The following is a 15,573-nucleotide window of genomic DNA, read 5'->3' as shown; positions in this document are numbered from 1 at the left end:
GTGGTTTCCTGACCCGGCTCATCCGCAGGACAGCTGAGTGCATGCACCACTAGCCCCTGGTGAATCTGGATTGGGCCTCCCTGGTATTTGTTCTAGGTTAGCACAAAGCTGTACAGGCTGGTGTAGGCCTCAGCTGGGGACCAGGTCTTGGGAGCCCAGAGCACACACTCTCCCCCCCCGCACCCTGAGCCCCATGTGCTCCCACTACCCTGTCCCCACGTACCAAAATCCCAAAAGCCATGACTTTGAGCACACACTCGAGAGAGAAGAGGGACGTGAAGACGATGTTGAACACTCGGAGGGCATTTTCATAGGCCACAGAGGCTCCGTAGAACTAGATGGGAGAGGAGAGGGGAGAAGTCAGTGGCCTGGTTAGGAGCCAGACTGCAGGTCTGACCTGAAGGTCCCGAGAGGGCAAAGCCCTGAGCCATGAGACAGTCTCGTTCTGGCACAGGCTGGCCTCAGAATCATGAGACAGTCTCGTTCTGGCACAGGCTGGCCTCAGAATCATGAGACAGTCTCGTTCTGGCACAGGCTGGCCTCAGAATCATGAGACAGTCTCGTTCTGGCACAGGCTGGCCTCAGAATCATGAGACAGTCTCGTTCTGGCACAGGCTGGCCTCAGAATCATGAGACAGTCTCGTTCTGGCACAGGCTGGCCTCAGAATCATGGTAATGATCTCAGCTCAGACTCCCAAGTGCTTCGATTACACGCGTGAGCCATGAACCACAGCACCAGTCTTCATTGTGGCAATCTTTATCTGCTGATACACCGAGTACCTATTTACTGTTGTAAAGCATCTCAATGACGTAGGCAAGCGTTCTCATCAGATAAAAAGGGTTTTGTATTTACTTTTGTGTTGATATCTCCTGTGTCTGCAAGTGTATATGTTTGTGTGTGTGAATCACTCATGTGATTGCCTGTGGAGGCCAGAAAGCTTACAGGTCTCTCTCTCTCTAAGATTTTATTTATTATGTATACAGTGTCCTAGAAGGCACCAGATCTCATTACAGATGGTTGTGAGCCACCATGTGGTTGCTGGAATTGAACTCAGGACCTCTGGAAGAGCAGCCAGTGCTTTTAACCTCTGAGCCATCTCTCCAGCCCCAAGCTTACAGGTCTTTTAGGGCAGGAGTTACAGGTAGTTGTGAGCCATCCCACATAGGTTCTGGAACCAAACTCAGGTCCTCTGGAAGGGCAGTTAGAACCACTGAGGTATCTCTGGAGCCTCCTCATTTTTTATTTATTGGTTGGTGCTAGTAATGGAATCTAGAGCCTAATGTATGCCGAACAAGTACTCTACCACTCAGGCACATCCTTCCTCAACCTTTATGTAATTTTTCTTTATTTTTAAAAATTTAAAGGGGCTGGAGGGATGACTCAGTGGTTAAGAGCACTGGCTGGTCTTCAAAGGACCGGGGTTCAATTCCCAGCACTCGCATGGCAGCTCACGACTGTCTGTAACTCCAGTTCCAGGGGATGTGACACCTTCACACAGACATCCATGCAGGCAGAACCATTTAAAAGTTAATTACATATTAGTTATTATGTACACATGTGGCGGTCAGAGGACAACTTGCAGGACTTGGTTCTCTCCTTCCAACAAGTAGGCCCTGGGAATTGAACTGGGGTCACAGGCTTGGCTGCAAGTGCCTCTACTACTGAGCCATCTTGCTGGCTTTTTGTATTTTTGAGGCCGGACTTTGCTGAGTTGTCCAGATTGGTCTTGTATTTGTGACCTTCCTGTCAGCCTCTGACAGCTGGGACAATGGACATGTGCTACTGTGTTGGCTGAGCCTCCTGGCTGGCACCATTACTGGTTTTCTGTAACCTCCGGTGCCCTAGGAGTCAAATAATACAAATCATTTTAAAGAGAGAGGAAGGTCTGGGGGTGTGGCCTCAGTGGTACAGGGATGGCCTAGGATCTCTCAGTGAGGGCTGGGGGTGTGGCTCAGATGTAATGCCCCTGCCTAGAATCCCCCAGTGAGGGCCTGGGAGTCGTGAAACTCCAGAAGCCCCCATCTGCAACCTATTCCCGTGTTCTACCCAGCACACATTCAAGGAGGGTGTCCACTCCACTCCATGAGGCCCCGCTGAGCACTAGGGACCAGGCATCTGACTTCCCAAAGATCAGAGACTGGAGGGACCACGGCGTGTGCCGGTGAGGGTGGCATCAGGCAACTGCAGAGACCAGCCTGAGACTTGGTTTAAGGCTTCTGGGAGGAAGGAAGGAGCTGCCTCGCAGTGTGGTGGGCAGGCGTGGCAGTGTGTTGGGCAGGCGTGGCAGTGTGGCGTGGCAGTGTGTTGGGCAGGCGTGGCAGTGTGGTGTGGCAGTCTGGCGTGGCAGTGTGGTGTGCAGGCGTGGCAGTGTGGTGTGGCAGTGTGGCGGGCAGGCGTGGCAGTGTGGCGTGGCAGCGTGGCGGGTAGGCGTGGCAGTGTGGCGGGCAGGCGTGGCAGTGTGGTGTGGCAGTGTGGCGGGCAGGCGTGGCAGTGTGGTGTGGCAGTGTGGTGGGCAGGCGTGGCAGGCGTGGCAGTGTGGCGTGGCAGCGTGGTGGGCAGGCGTGGCAGTGTGGCGTGGCAGGCGAAGGAAGCAGTGGGGAAGGCTTGCGGTGGCAGAGTGCCGTCTGGCTGGGATGCTGTGGTGGGAGCTCACCTTCATCATCAGCACGATGGTGTTGAGGGCGATCATGGCCATGATGGTGTACTCAAACGGCGGGGACACCACGAACTGCCACATTCGATACTGGAAGCTCTGCTTGTTCTGGGGCATGTGCCTGGTCAGCGGCTTGGCACTGATGGCAAAGTCGATGCAGGCCCTCTGTGGGAGATGCCGGCACATGAGAAGGGCAGCAGCAGGGAGGCCAGCTGCTCACAACCTCCTCATGCAGCTGCCCAGACCCTTGTTGTGCTGGCCCCAGCTGGGCTCGAGGGTTCCTCACAAAAACCAACAGTCTGTTGCCTCTGGCAACTTGGGGGGTCAACACACTGCTGCCCTGCCCCCCTCCTGGAATCTCCCTGGCAAGCCATCATCTACAGCACCAGTTTGTGGATGAGGAAAACCAGCTCAGAGAGGCTGGGCTTGAGGCGCAGCTGAGAAAAGCAGCTGTGAAGGACACTAGACCAGTGCCTGCCCTTAGGGTCTGACAGGTCCTCCCTTATTTTCTTTCTCCCCTCACCTCTCTCTCCCCTCTCCAGGACTTCATGTAGCCCCGCCTGGTTCCGAACTGCCTATGTAATCAAGATGACCTATGGTTGCCCGGGGCTTCCAGGACTCTGGACTCCACCAGCTGAGCTATAGACCTGTCTCTCCTTCTGGGAAGGGGTCACACTCTGTAGCCAGTGCTGGCTTCAGAACAGTGGTCCTCTTGCTCCACCTTCTGAGTTCTGCCCCATGGCTAAACTATTCTTTCTTCCCCTTGCTTCTCTTTGCGTGAGGGAGGCTGTGGGACACGGGCGGGGGGGTGTCCAGTGCTGTGGGGGCAGAGGAGCCGGGCTACAGAACTACGAAGGCTGCGTAGCCGGAAGCCAGGAGGGACTGGCTTGAAAGAGCCGAGAGGAATTTGGCTATTACCAGTTGAGGTCTCCACGAACATCAGGTACTAGAGAACAACACAGAGGGACAGGCATTACTGAGGGGATTGGGTATGTCACAGGCACTGCTCAGTGTCTAGTTCAGTGGGTCAGACAGGACTGTTCACAGGAGAGCTAAGGAAAAGGTTGATGAATCCAGTTCCTTCAGGCGGTCATGGGGCTTTGGGGGGTTTTACTGATCTTTATGAGGTAGGAGAGGCTCTTGTCTGTCTGTCTGTCTGTCTGTCTGTCTGTCTGTCTGTCTGTCTATCTATCTATCTATCTATCTATCTATCTATCTATCTATCTATCTTTCTAAGTAGCATGAAAGTTGGGTTTGGGAAGTGCCAAAGCAATTGAGATGAGAGAAAGGCAAGGCAGACAAAATGGCCTGGCTGGGTCACCTGAAGGTGGGTTTGGGGAGGTGTGTATCGAGCGTTTTGAAGGAAAAGTAAAGAAGCCAAATTCAGAGCTTGTGAGACACTCCCTGAGCAACAGTTCACTGCAGGGAGGAAGGCGTGACGGCCAGAGCAGTGTGCTGTGTGGGTGGGGAAGACTAAGCCTGTCCCCTCAGAGAATACTCTCTGTGTACAGGTCTCCCATGCAAGAAAGTATACTTGAGGGTAGAGACTGTTCACTCAGCTTGGGGCTCCTTTAGTCGTTGGGTATGGCTGAAGGAGAGGTTGAGTGTTGGCGCATGCTGTGGCGGTCCTCACTAATGTTTCCTGTTAGTGTCCCCATAGCTTCTGAATCTCACGAACAATGGGCACTTGCTTGTGGCAGTGGATGGCCAGAGATCCTGGCCACTCTCACAGCAGGGTCTATTACATGATGGTAACCCTGGAGTGTCCCACAGATCTGGAGGAGCAGAGAGCAGCAGGTAGAGGGTCTGAACAAAAGCCTCCTGTGTGAGTGGGAAAGGCATTCCCAGGGGCCATAAACTTGCAGGAGACCCTCAGTGCCAAGGGTGGGCTTCCTCCCTGTGAGCTGTTGGCTAGAGAACTCCCAGTGGCCCCATAAAGACCATTGTTACTGCTTTTGGTTGCATGTCAGAAATTGCTAGACCTTGTTGATGAAGACGATGCATGCTGTGGTTTAGGACAGACAAATAAGGCTGGGGATGACCGGAATCCCTCTCACTATTGCTGGCTGCTTTTTGTAGTACTTAAAAAGTGATACAGGTTGCTGAGGGAGGATTGTCATGAGTGGTCCTGCTCAGGGGTAGACCCCACGTGCTACAGGACCACCATACTAGGTAAGATGTGCTCACTGGTACAACGGTCCTACTGGCACAGGTGCAACCAACTGCTACCTGAGTGAATTTAAGGCCTGCTTTGCTGGAAAGGACCCCGTGTGGTACTGCAAGCCAGGACCAAAAAATATGTATCTGGTGAAGCGGATAGTCCACTGCCACTGTTTCAATAAACAGAAGTGACGTGTCTGTCATACTGTCTTCTGAACATTTGTAGTCCATGCCCACAGATGCTGCTGTTGTCAGTTTGGGTTGTGGAAGGGACACATTTTTTTTTATAATAAGTGGTGGTTATTGCAGAGACTTAAAACTGGTCAAGTTTCAGAGAATAAGTGGCTTTTTGTGGCAAAGTGTTCCCATGCTCTGCTGTAAGTAAAGGAAAAGAGCTATTTATATCACCAGATCCAAGGCTCAGAGAGGAGGCAGACAAAAACGTAAGAACCAGAGGAAGGTGTGTAGTTATCTGTAGTTCTTTCCTATGAAAACTCTCGCTCTTTAAGCAAGGAAGAAGGCTCACAAGGCTCAGGAAGCTCAGGAAACTGACAAGATTAAGGGAGCGCAGGAAGCTCACATGGAAGTTATATTCAGTAGGCTTCTCCACAGTGTTATATCTGTAGTCAAGAATTGTTGAAGAGCCTTTTCCGTAGAGCTGCCTGCAAAGTGTTCAGGGAGTCCCAAGAATGGGTGCAGCTCTCTTGAGTCACCACCTATGCTGATGTGGGCTTTTTGGTGTTGCAGTTGTCAACTATGTGCCTACCGGCTAAAGAATATGGCTGGCATACTCCAGCCCCTATCCTAAACTTCTCCAGTCAGGGACCGGGCTGCCCTCCCCCCAGCTGCTCTTCCCTATACAATCTAACCATTTTAGTTACCTAGATTCTGGTCTACCCTTTACCCTCTTGGCCAGTCTCTCGGCTGAGGCTATCTGTCTTGGTTGGTAGCTCCTCTCCCCTCTCCTCACACGGCCTGGCTCAGGGTCATGCTCACTCTGGACTCTCCCAGATACCCCTGCTATGCTCTCCCTTTTATCTACAATAAACCTTCCCCTCCACCATACCTAGGAGCCTCATGTCCTTCCTTTTTAATCTCTTTTTTAAATTCATCCAGTACCAACAGCCAGAACTGGGCTGCTCTGAGCCAAGCGCTGATCCGCCTCTCCTAAGGTTTGTAGAGATCACTTGTTTCCGCTGACTCCTGTCATCATCAATTTGACCCCAAATTCTAGAGTCCACTCTCTCACTACTCCCCCACCCCATGCTCTAACCATGCCTCTCCTTGTCTATGCCATAAATGTATCTCCGACTCCTAGAGCCTTCTCCATCTCCCAAGGCACCCAGCCACCTGGGCACTGGCCTCACATCTCAGCTCTGACCTGCTACATCCGTCTGGTCTCTCTAGCAAAGACACTCACCGTCTCCCTTTCCCCTGCTCGCCCATTATTCTTTACTGGTAAGTGTCACCCCAAACTGCCTGCTTTGTCTATTATTACTCCAAAAACCACACCAGTGTGCCTGGAAGCTCCTCTCGCCTCCACTAGGCTCCAATGATGATGACAGCGAGGGACACCTTTCCTCTGGGATTTGGAACACTTCTGTCTCTGACAAGTTTCCCACTCTGTTTGGGGATAACATTTTATCCACCTCAGTTCAGCAAGCTCTCCCTCACCTCCTCCAGGAGCCGCAGATCCGCCTGAAGCTGTCCAGACCCTTTTCCTGCTTCCTCCCACTCTGACTGCTCTCTCTCTCTTTGTACCTCCCTCAGCTTACGCAGGCTTTTTCATTTTCGTTTTTATTGGTCTCTTTCTCCTAGGAGCTGCAGTCCCGCCTGCTGCTCTCCCACTATGTGATCTCTCTGCCTGCTGCCCCACTATGTGATCTCTCTGCCTGCTGCCCCACTATGTGATCTCTCTGCCTGCTGTCCCACTATGTGATCTCTCTGCCTGCTGCCCCACTATGTGATCTCTCTGCCTGCTGTCCCACTATGTGATCTCTCTGCCTGCTGTCCCACTATGTGATCTCTCTGCCTGCTGCCCCACTATGTGATCTCTCTGCCTGCTGCCCCACTATGTGATCTCTCTGCCTGCTGTCCCACTATGTGATCTCTCTGCCTGCTGCCCCACTATGTGATCTCTCTGCCTGCTGTCCCACTATGTGATCTCTCTGCCTGCTGTCCCACTATGTGATCTCTCTGCCTGCTGCCCCACTATGTGATCTCTCTGCCTGCTGTCCCACTATGTGATCTCTCTGCCTGCTGCCCCACTATGTGATCTCTCTGCGGGCCATCCTGCCTGGCTCCTGTGATCTTTTGCCTTGCTCCCACCACTGTTTTTGTTTTGTTGGCATCTATGATGCTTTGTAACCCTGTTCCCTGTCCTTCCTGCAGCTTCCCTAAGCCTGTTTGGCCCGCATGACTCTATTCTCTCACATCTCAGCTCCCGCCCACGGCCCTGTTCACAGCCTCTCCTCAGCTCCCTCCTGAAGTGGCCTGCTCTGTCTCTCAAGCCCTTCCAGGCCTCTCCTCACTTGCCCAGAACTCCCCCTGCAGCTTCTCGAAGCCCATGCCCATCACCTAACGACGCAATGCACTCTCTCTTGGTGCTAATAGAAATCCCTCCAGCAAGTCTTGTCCTTTGACCTCTCTCTTCCCCATAGACTCAGATTTTATTACAACAGCTTTAGTTACAGATCCATGGCCAAACATGGGCACATGTGATTTCCAAATCCTCACAAATTGTTAACAACTGCCACTGCATAAACAAATGACCCCCAAATCTCTCTTATCTATACTAGCTCTGCTCTACACTTCAAATCTTTCCTCCCACTCTTAAAAGTCTTATCTCTATGATCTGTCTGCACTCTGCTCTCAGACTCTTAAGACTATGCCGCAAATTCTATCTCAGGGTTTGTAAGTCCATTGGGTATGGTTAAAAAAAATCTCTAAAATCTGTAACAAAGAAGTCAGTTTGAAACTTGTAATAAAAGGTGAGTCTTAATTTGCTATATGTGACTCAACCCTTATTTAGAAAAACAGGTCTACTTACTGTATATGTAACTTGACTCCAACTCATATCTAAAAAGTGATCTGCAAAAATAGATCTTTAAATAACAGCTCCGTGGCTGGCAGTCATCCTTACTAGGGTTAAAAGGTATATGCCATGGGACTTAACCACATCTTATGATGACCATACAATATAAACCAACTAAGGCAACACCTGTATTTCTTTTCAGTCCTACTGAGCCCTCTGTTTCCCCTTTTAGACTACTGAAACAGCAACAAGTCTCCAAAATATTTTGGATTGGTATGGATTATGATGATAAAATTTTAAGGTTATAAAGGTCTACTTGGATTAACAAAGCTGACTTAGAGACTTAGACCTAACTACTTGTGTCTTTGCTAACTGTTCAACCCCAGGCTTCTAGAAAACCCAGATAACAACAAGTGTTTGATAAATAAGGTATATTTGATAATAAGGTCTATAAATTCCCAAGGTCTACTCAGAGTCACAGTAATATCTGTCTGGCTTCTTTGTCTCTGCTCGCTTTGTTAAGCTTTAGCTATCTGGATAAACTGAGTCATACAAAAAACTGATATTCCATAATGGTACACTATAAAACGATTGGTAGAGTTCCCAGGGATAAAGCTGTAAATTCCTAATTTCATAAAAGCTACCAACTTAAACTGTTATAAATAATTAAAACATACAAGTTAACGTGTTTTCAAAGTTTAGCCTAGAACAAGTAACTAAATCAGGTATTCTTAATACTCTTCAGAGATCTGGTGAATATGGCATTTACAATGTTTAATAAAATGACTTCCCATAATAGACACGCCAGCTTCTACAGGGAACCCTATGGTCTCCAAAGACAGATGGGGCACAATGACTCCACCTGAATTGTGGTGACACTAACACTGGGCAAAACCAAGCCACCAGGGCTCCACCCAAACTACGGACACTGTAGGGTTGACTGTCCTGCTCTGCCTCATCATAGTAAGGTCAGTTTTCCCAAGTTGCTTCTCCAAGAAGACCTCTCAGGCTGGGGTGAGGCAGCTGAAGACTGTCCTATGTGAAGCTGCCTCCAACAAAGCCACCAAGATCACAGAAGCCTAGGGCAACCCTCTAGGTAGTGGGTAAGTCTCCGTCATTTTAGTAGATACACATGCCATTCGAATTATATTTCCAGCTATAATTTAACCATTTTCAGGTCTCTGATGATATCGACTAACTGTAGCTTTAACAGCAGCAATTTTTAAAGGGGGTGCACCCCTTTAAGTCCAGCACTCAGAGGCAGAGGCAAGGGGACCTTTATGGGTTCAGATCAATCTGTTCTGTAGGGTGAATTCTAGGGTAGCCAGAACTACATAGAAAACCTGCCTAAAAACAAAAACAAAACAAAACAAAAAAACCCCAACCAACCAACCAAAACCCCCAAAACAACAACAAAACAAAAAACATAGAATGGGGGGGCTGGAGAGATGGCTCAGAGGTTAAGAGCATTGACTACTCTCCCAGAGGTCCTGAGTTCAGTTTCTCAGAGGGAAACCACATGGTGGCTCACAGCCATCTATAGTGGGATCTGGTGCCCTCTTCTGGCATACATGGAGGCAGAATGTTGTATATGTAATAAATAAATAAATCTTTAAAAAACATACAATGGTAATGCTAACATATCTCAAAACTTTTATCTTTTTACAAACTTCATAAACAATTCTTTTAACCTTTAGAGAACTGAATCTACCTCTCACAGGTCAAATGGAGTACCTATAAGTATTCCTAAGTTTCCCTACCCCCTTTTCCTGGTCTTGGGACTCCCATCCTGCAACTACCAGGACCTAGAAGTTTCAAATGTACATGCCAGATAAAAAACTTTCCCTAAACTCCTTAACTTTACCTTCTGTCCCTAATGTATATTGGCACCAGCAGATTTCCAATCAACTACTGCAAACTCACCAGCCAGCCCGACAAGCCTCTGACGGAATTCCAACCAGCCTGAGCCTCTGCATCCAGCAGCCAGTCCCAGGTGCTGGTTTGAAAGAAAATGTTCCCCAAAGAGAGTGGCACTGTTAGGAGGTGTGGCCTTGTTGGAGGGAGTGTGTCACTGTGGTCACCTCCTGTTGCCTTCTGATCAAGATGTAGCCACCCCCATGTCTCCCTGAACACCACCACGTTTCTGCCATGATGATAATGGACTAACCCTCTGAACTGTGAGTGAGTCACCCCAATAAAATGTTTATAGAGTTGCTGGTCACAGTGTCCCCTCACAGCAGCAGAAACCCTGACTAAGACGCCCTAGGTGGTCCAGCCTCACAGCCTGGTCCAGTCAGGCCTACACGTTTCTAGCCCCAGATGGTCCTGCAGAGCCTGGACAGCCAGTGAAACGCCCTGCTCTTCAGGTCTCGGCCGGTATTCCATCTGTCTTGGGTCCCCAATATCAACAGGAAGTAGTCACAGAAAAGATTGTGTGCCCCCTTATCACTGGTTAACAACAAGAAGATTGGGATGTCAGGTCTCAAACCTAGGACAAATGGTTAACTGAGGTGCCTATTTAACATTTTCCCAGAATCCCTCAGTCCCTACCTGTTACAGGGTATGACTGGCACACCCCAATTCCTACCCTAAAGTCCCCAGCCCAGGGGCTGAGCTGCCCTTTCCTATACAATCCAGCCATTTTGATTACCGGGCCTTTTTGGTCCACCCTCTTGGCCAGTCTCTTGACCCAGGCCACCCCTTTTGACTCCTCTTGGAGAGGTCCTCATCTTCCCTCTCTCTTCCCCCCTCTCCTTACATGTTGTGACTCAGGGTCATGCTGCTCACTCTGGACTCTCCCTGATGTCCCTGCCTCTGGCTATGCTCCCCCTTTTATCTACAACAAAGCTTCTCCTCCTCCATACCTAGGGGCCTCGTGTCCTTGCTTTTTAGTTTCTTTTTTTCATTCAGGTTTCTTGCTCTGTGTGTGTGTGTGTCTGAGAGAGAGAGGGGGGGTCTGTGTACCTCGTTTTTTTCCAGGCTGTACTCCTCCATCATCTTGTCCCCCTGCTCCTGAAAGGTGATGATGATCAAGGCCACAAAGATGTTGACGAAGAAGAAGGGGAACACTACAAAGTACACCACGTAGAAGATGGACATCTCCATGCGGTACCCGGGGCTGGGGCCCTGGTTCTCGAAAGTGGCATCCACAGAGTGCTTGAGGACCCTGCGATGTGCGGGAAGGAGAGAGGAGAGGGGGTGGGGAGGGCGGGGCACGGGGTGGGGGGACAAGAGGAGACGGAAAAGAAACAAGTGCAGTCAATGCCTTCTGAGAAGCGGGGCTTGATTACGTGCCAGAAGACGCTGGACGCCCCTGCTGCAGCAAGGAGACTGACATTCAGCAGAGTCTTCTAAAGACCACTCATCTAAAGCCAGGTTTGTGGGGACAGAGGAAGTAGGCATCGCGGATGCAGACATCAGTCAGTGTGGGCATTTAAACACAGGAGGTGGCGTGAAGGAGGCTCAGAGTGGAAGTGTGGTCAAAGCAGCTCTGTAGAGATTACAGGGTGTGCACTGAGCAAAAATTCTCCTGCTGGAGCTTGGTGCCTTGAATGTGTGAGGCCCTTGGCCCCATTCCCAGTACCACACACACACATGAGGCAGATGAGTGCAGGTACCCACAGAGGCCAGAGGAGATGCCGAATCCCCTGGAGCTGGAGTCACAGGTGACGTGAACCGCCAGACCTGGGTGCTGGGGTCTGCTCAGGTCTTCTATAAGAACTGCAGTATTCTTGCCCGCTGGGCCCCAACTGCATTTACTTGTGTAACTTTGGGGAGTTGGTTCTCCCGTCCACCACGTGGCTCTCTTTGTCTGCTGAGCTACCTTGCTGACCCTACCTGGAGACAGGCTCTCTCGCTGAGCCTGCAGCTTGCTGGATTAGCTAGGCCGGACAGCCACTGAGGTCCTAGGACTAGTGATGGGGTTTGAAGTGTGTGTCTCCATGCCTGGCTGTTCTGTGGTGATGGCATTCACACTCAGGCATTTTACCAACTGACCCATCCCCTCAACCCCAAGGCTCTTTATTTCTCCTTAATTTTTAAAATTATTTTTAAAGATTTGTTTATTTATTATGTATACAGTGTTCTGTCTGCATGTATGCTTGCACACCAGAAGAGGGCACCAGATCTCATTACAGATGGTTGTGAGCCACCAGTCACCATGTGGTTGTGTCTGACTATGCAGCCCCAGGTGGTCTAGAGCTCAATAGAGGCACCAGGCTCACAAAGAACCCCCTGCTTCTGTCAGTGGGGATGCTGAGGTTAAAGTCGTGGCCACCATGCCCAGTAAGGCTGTTGTTTTTAAGTTTGTGTTCGTATCTGTGCTGCTGGGGCTTCCCAACAGCTAGGCCAGAGTTCAGCATCCAAAGCCCCTAAACTATGGGAGTGCAATCTTGGTAACAACCTTGGGCACAGGGCGGGCTCTGACACCCGTCCCCCCCTGCTCCCCGTTCCCGGGGTCCCCAGCCCTTGCCCTTCAGTGTGGGCCACTCACTGCGGCCAGCCCTCGCCCGTCGACACGGTGAAGAGCGTGAGCAGGGCCCAGAGCACGTTGTCGTAGTGGAACTCGTATTTCTTCCACTCCCGGTCTCGGGCCTTCACCTCGTTCTTCTCGTACAGGAGGTACTTGCCTCTGTCACAGAGAGCTGGTTAGTCAGCGGGGCGCCAACACCTCCCTAAGGCCGTCTGTGCTGCCTGGAGGCGCACAGCGCTGTCCCTGTGGGAGCCGAGACCCTGGCTTGAGTGTGGGTGTGGGGACACAGACAGGATGGGAGGCAAACACAGGGACGCCCTATGTCAGGGCTCTCGCACCTCAAGAGACAGAGGCTGCTCCTTTCAGAGGAGTGAGCGTCAAACACAACCCAAGAGTCTGGCAGGGTTCCAGAACATGGCCCAGGCAGTGGGACGACAGCCTGCGCCACGCTCAGACAGGACCCAAGGAGGGACTATGGATTCCTATTAAGAGCCCCACCTGACCAAGTCACTGGGAAATTAGGAGAATGGCTTAGCCTGGTTTGTGGACCCAAACTCTCAAACTGTTTCTCATTTGCTTTTGTGAGACAGGGGTCTCTCTGGAGCCCAGGCTGGTCTGGATCTGTCCACCCTCCCATCGCAGCCTGCTGAGGGCTGGGGCGACAGGTCTGCGCCTCACGCATCACTCGGGTCTAAACTTTTCGTGCCAGGGAGTGGGCCTGTGCCTTGCTTTGTACACACCAAGCACGCACAACACCTTTTGAGACAAGAGCTCACTCCGTAACCCAGGTTGGTCTCAAAACTCAAGGCAATCCTTCTGCCTCAGCCTTTTGAGCGCGGGGGTCCTAGGTGTGTACCACCACACCCGGCTTTAAAAAAAAATCCCACTCGGGACCCAAGCTGACTCAGAGTCATTCCTCTGCCTCCCTGTCTGGACCACCGACCCATACCTCCCCTGCCCCGTCTGCCCTGGTGTCCCAGGAGTCATGGCCCACCCACCGACAGTCTCTCTCGAACTCCTTGGACTCGTCCGTGCAGTGAAAGAACTTTCCCTTGAAGAGCTGCACAGCTACCACGGCAAAGATGAACATGAAGAGCATGTACACGATGAGGATGTTGAAGACGTTCTTGAGGGAGTTCACCACGCAGTCAAACACAGCCTGCGTCAGGGGAGAGGCATAGGGCCGTGAGCACCGCCGCTCCCTCTGTACCCGAGGCACCCGCAGGTTCCAACAGCCGGCTTGAAAATACTGGCGGAAGACGGACTTTCCCTCACCCTTGTCCCCTAACGTCAGTATGGTGGCTGTGCACACAGTAGGTGCCGTTTTTTTGGACAGGGTCTCAGGTGGGCCTTAAAAGGATGCCCCTGATTTTCTAATCCTCTGCCTCCACCACAGTTTGAAGGGCTGGGTATGGAACCCAGTGCTTCCTGTACACTAGGCACTCTGCCAACTGGCTACATCCCCACGTCCCACTTTTGTAGAGTGTTCTGCTGGCCTGGAGCTAGTGCCTCCTCAACTAGAGTCCTCCCTGTCTCTTCGTTGATCCACCAAAAGGAGTCCTGACCTAGGGCAGGGTCTGCCAGCCAACCCCCTTTGCTGCCATCTGCTGGACAAGCCTAGTAAGCACACCCATATACAAAGGCTATGAAGGAACTAGCTTCTCCTGCAATGTGGTGTTTTTGTTTTTTTGTTTTTGTTTTTTTTTTTTTTAAGCTGGGGTTTCTTGTGTAGCCCTGCTGTTCTGGAACTCACTCTGTAGACTAGACTGGCCTTAAACTCACAAAGATCCACCTGCCTCTGCCTCCTGAATGCTGGGATTAAAGGTGTGCGCCACCACCGCCCGGCTCCCTCAATGTGTTTTGAGATGGGTCCCCTGTGGATCCAGGTTGACCTTGAAGTTGGGATTGTTTCCCCTTAGCCCCCAAGTGTTTCTCAGTGTGGTGTTCTGGAGCAATGTGCAACTGTTCCATCTGTGTGTGGTCGGCCCCAGGGACCTCTCCCCCAACCCCAGCCCCAGGGACCTCTCCTACTCAAACCCAGGGACCTCTCCCCAACCCCAGCCCCAGGGACCTCTCCTACTCAACCCCAGGGACCTCTCCCCCAACCCCAGCCCCAGGGACCTCTCCTACTCAACCCCAGCTGGAGGGACCTCTCCTACTCAACCCCAGGGACCTCTCCCCCAACCCCAGCTGGAGGGACCTCTCCTACTCAACCCCAGGGACCTCTCCCCAACCCCAGCCCCAGGGACCTCTCCTACTCAGCCCCAGGGACCTCTCCCCCAACCCCAGCCCCAGGGACCTCTCTTACTCAACCCCAGCCCCAGGGACCTCTCCTACTCAACCCCAGGGACCTCTCCCCCAACCCCAGCCCCAGGGACCTCTCCTACTCAACCCCAGGGACCTCTCCTACTCAACCCCAGGGACCTCTCCTACTCAACCCCAGGGACCTCTCCCCAACCCCAGCCCCAGGGACCTCTCCTACTCAACACCAGGGACCTCTCCTACTCAACCCCAGGGACCTCTCCCCAACCCCAGCTGGAGGGACCTCTCCTACTCAACCCCAGGGACCTCTCCCCAACCCCAGCCCCAGGGACCTCTCCCCAACCCCAGCCCCAGGGACCTCTCCTACTCAACCCCAGGGACCTCTCCCCAACCCCAGCCCCAGGGACCTCTCCTACTCAACCCCAGGGACCTCTCCCCAACCCCAGCCTCACCTTCAGCTTTGGCAGCCGCTTGATGGTCTTTAGAGGTCGTAGCACCCGGAGGACTCGTAGAGACTTAATGGTGTTGATGTCTTTCCCTTTGCTATTGCCACTGTCGGGGGATGTCAGGGTTGGGGAGGGAAGAGATGGAGTGGAAGTCAGCTGGGGAGGGGCCCATGTGGTCCCACTTGCCTGGCTCAGGTCAGGCACATCCATTCTTTTCTGATGAATGCTCTAGTTTGGCCTGGAAACCAGGAGGCTTTGAAGGGGCCCTGAGCTCACAGTTTGCGGAAGACACCACCTCTGCACTGACTTTTACTTTCCTTTTAGGCTTTTTTTTTTCTTCAGACAGTGTCTTACTATGGAGCTGTGGCTGCCCAGGAACTACAGAGCTCCTCCTTCACCTGCCTCCCAAGTTCTGGGACCGAAGTGTGCGCCACCAGTGCAGCCTAGTGTCAATCAACCTTTCCACCGTTCTTTGGGCCTACCTTTTGGCCTGGAAGGCTGGTGAACTGTTAGATGAGATCTATTCCACATGGCCTCTAAGCTGAA

The 15,573-nt window shown here is 51.8% G+C and overlaps 1 protein-coding gene across 1 annotated transcript in view; it reads right to left on the bottom strand.

Moving 5' to 3' along the window:
- Positions 1-15,573, bottom strand: part of Cacna1a (calcium voltage-gated channel subunit alpha1 A) — a 295,076-nt gene that overhangs the window by 46,706 nt on the left and 232,797 nt on the right. Inside the window, 6 exon segments of the mRNA XM_040736792.1 lie at positions 224-334; positions 2,655-2,819; positions 10,813-11,014; positions 12,341-12,478; positions 13,318-13,478; positions 15,034-15,133. Of these exon segments, the coding sequence (XP_040592726.1) occupies positions 224-334; positions 2,655-2,819; positions 10,813-11,014; positions 12,341-12,478; positions 13,318-13,478; positions 15,034-15,133 (877 nt within the window).

This window comes from Mesocricetus auratus, unplaced genomic scaffold (genome assembly GCF_017639785.1).
Source record: "Mesocricetus auratus isolate SY011 unplaced genomic scaffold, BCM_Maur_2.0 Super-Scaffold_100081, whole genome shotgun sequence".
NCBI lineage: Eukaryota > Metazoa > Chordata > Mammalia > Rodentia > Cricetidae > Mesocricetus > Mesocricetus auratus.
Note: the sequence above shows the minus strand (reverse complement) of the source record. Positions and strands in the feature narration are given on the sequence as shown.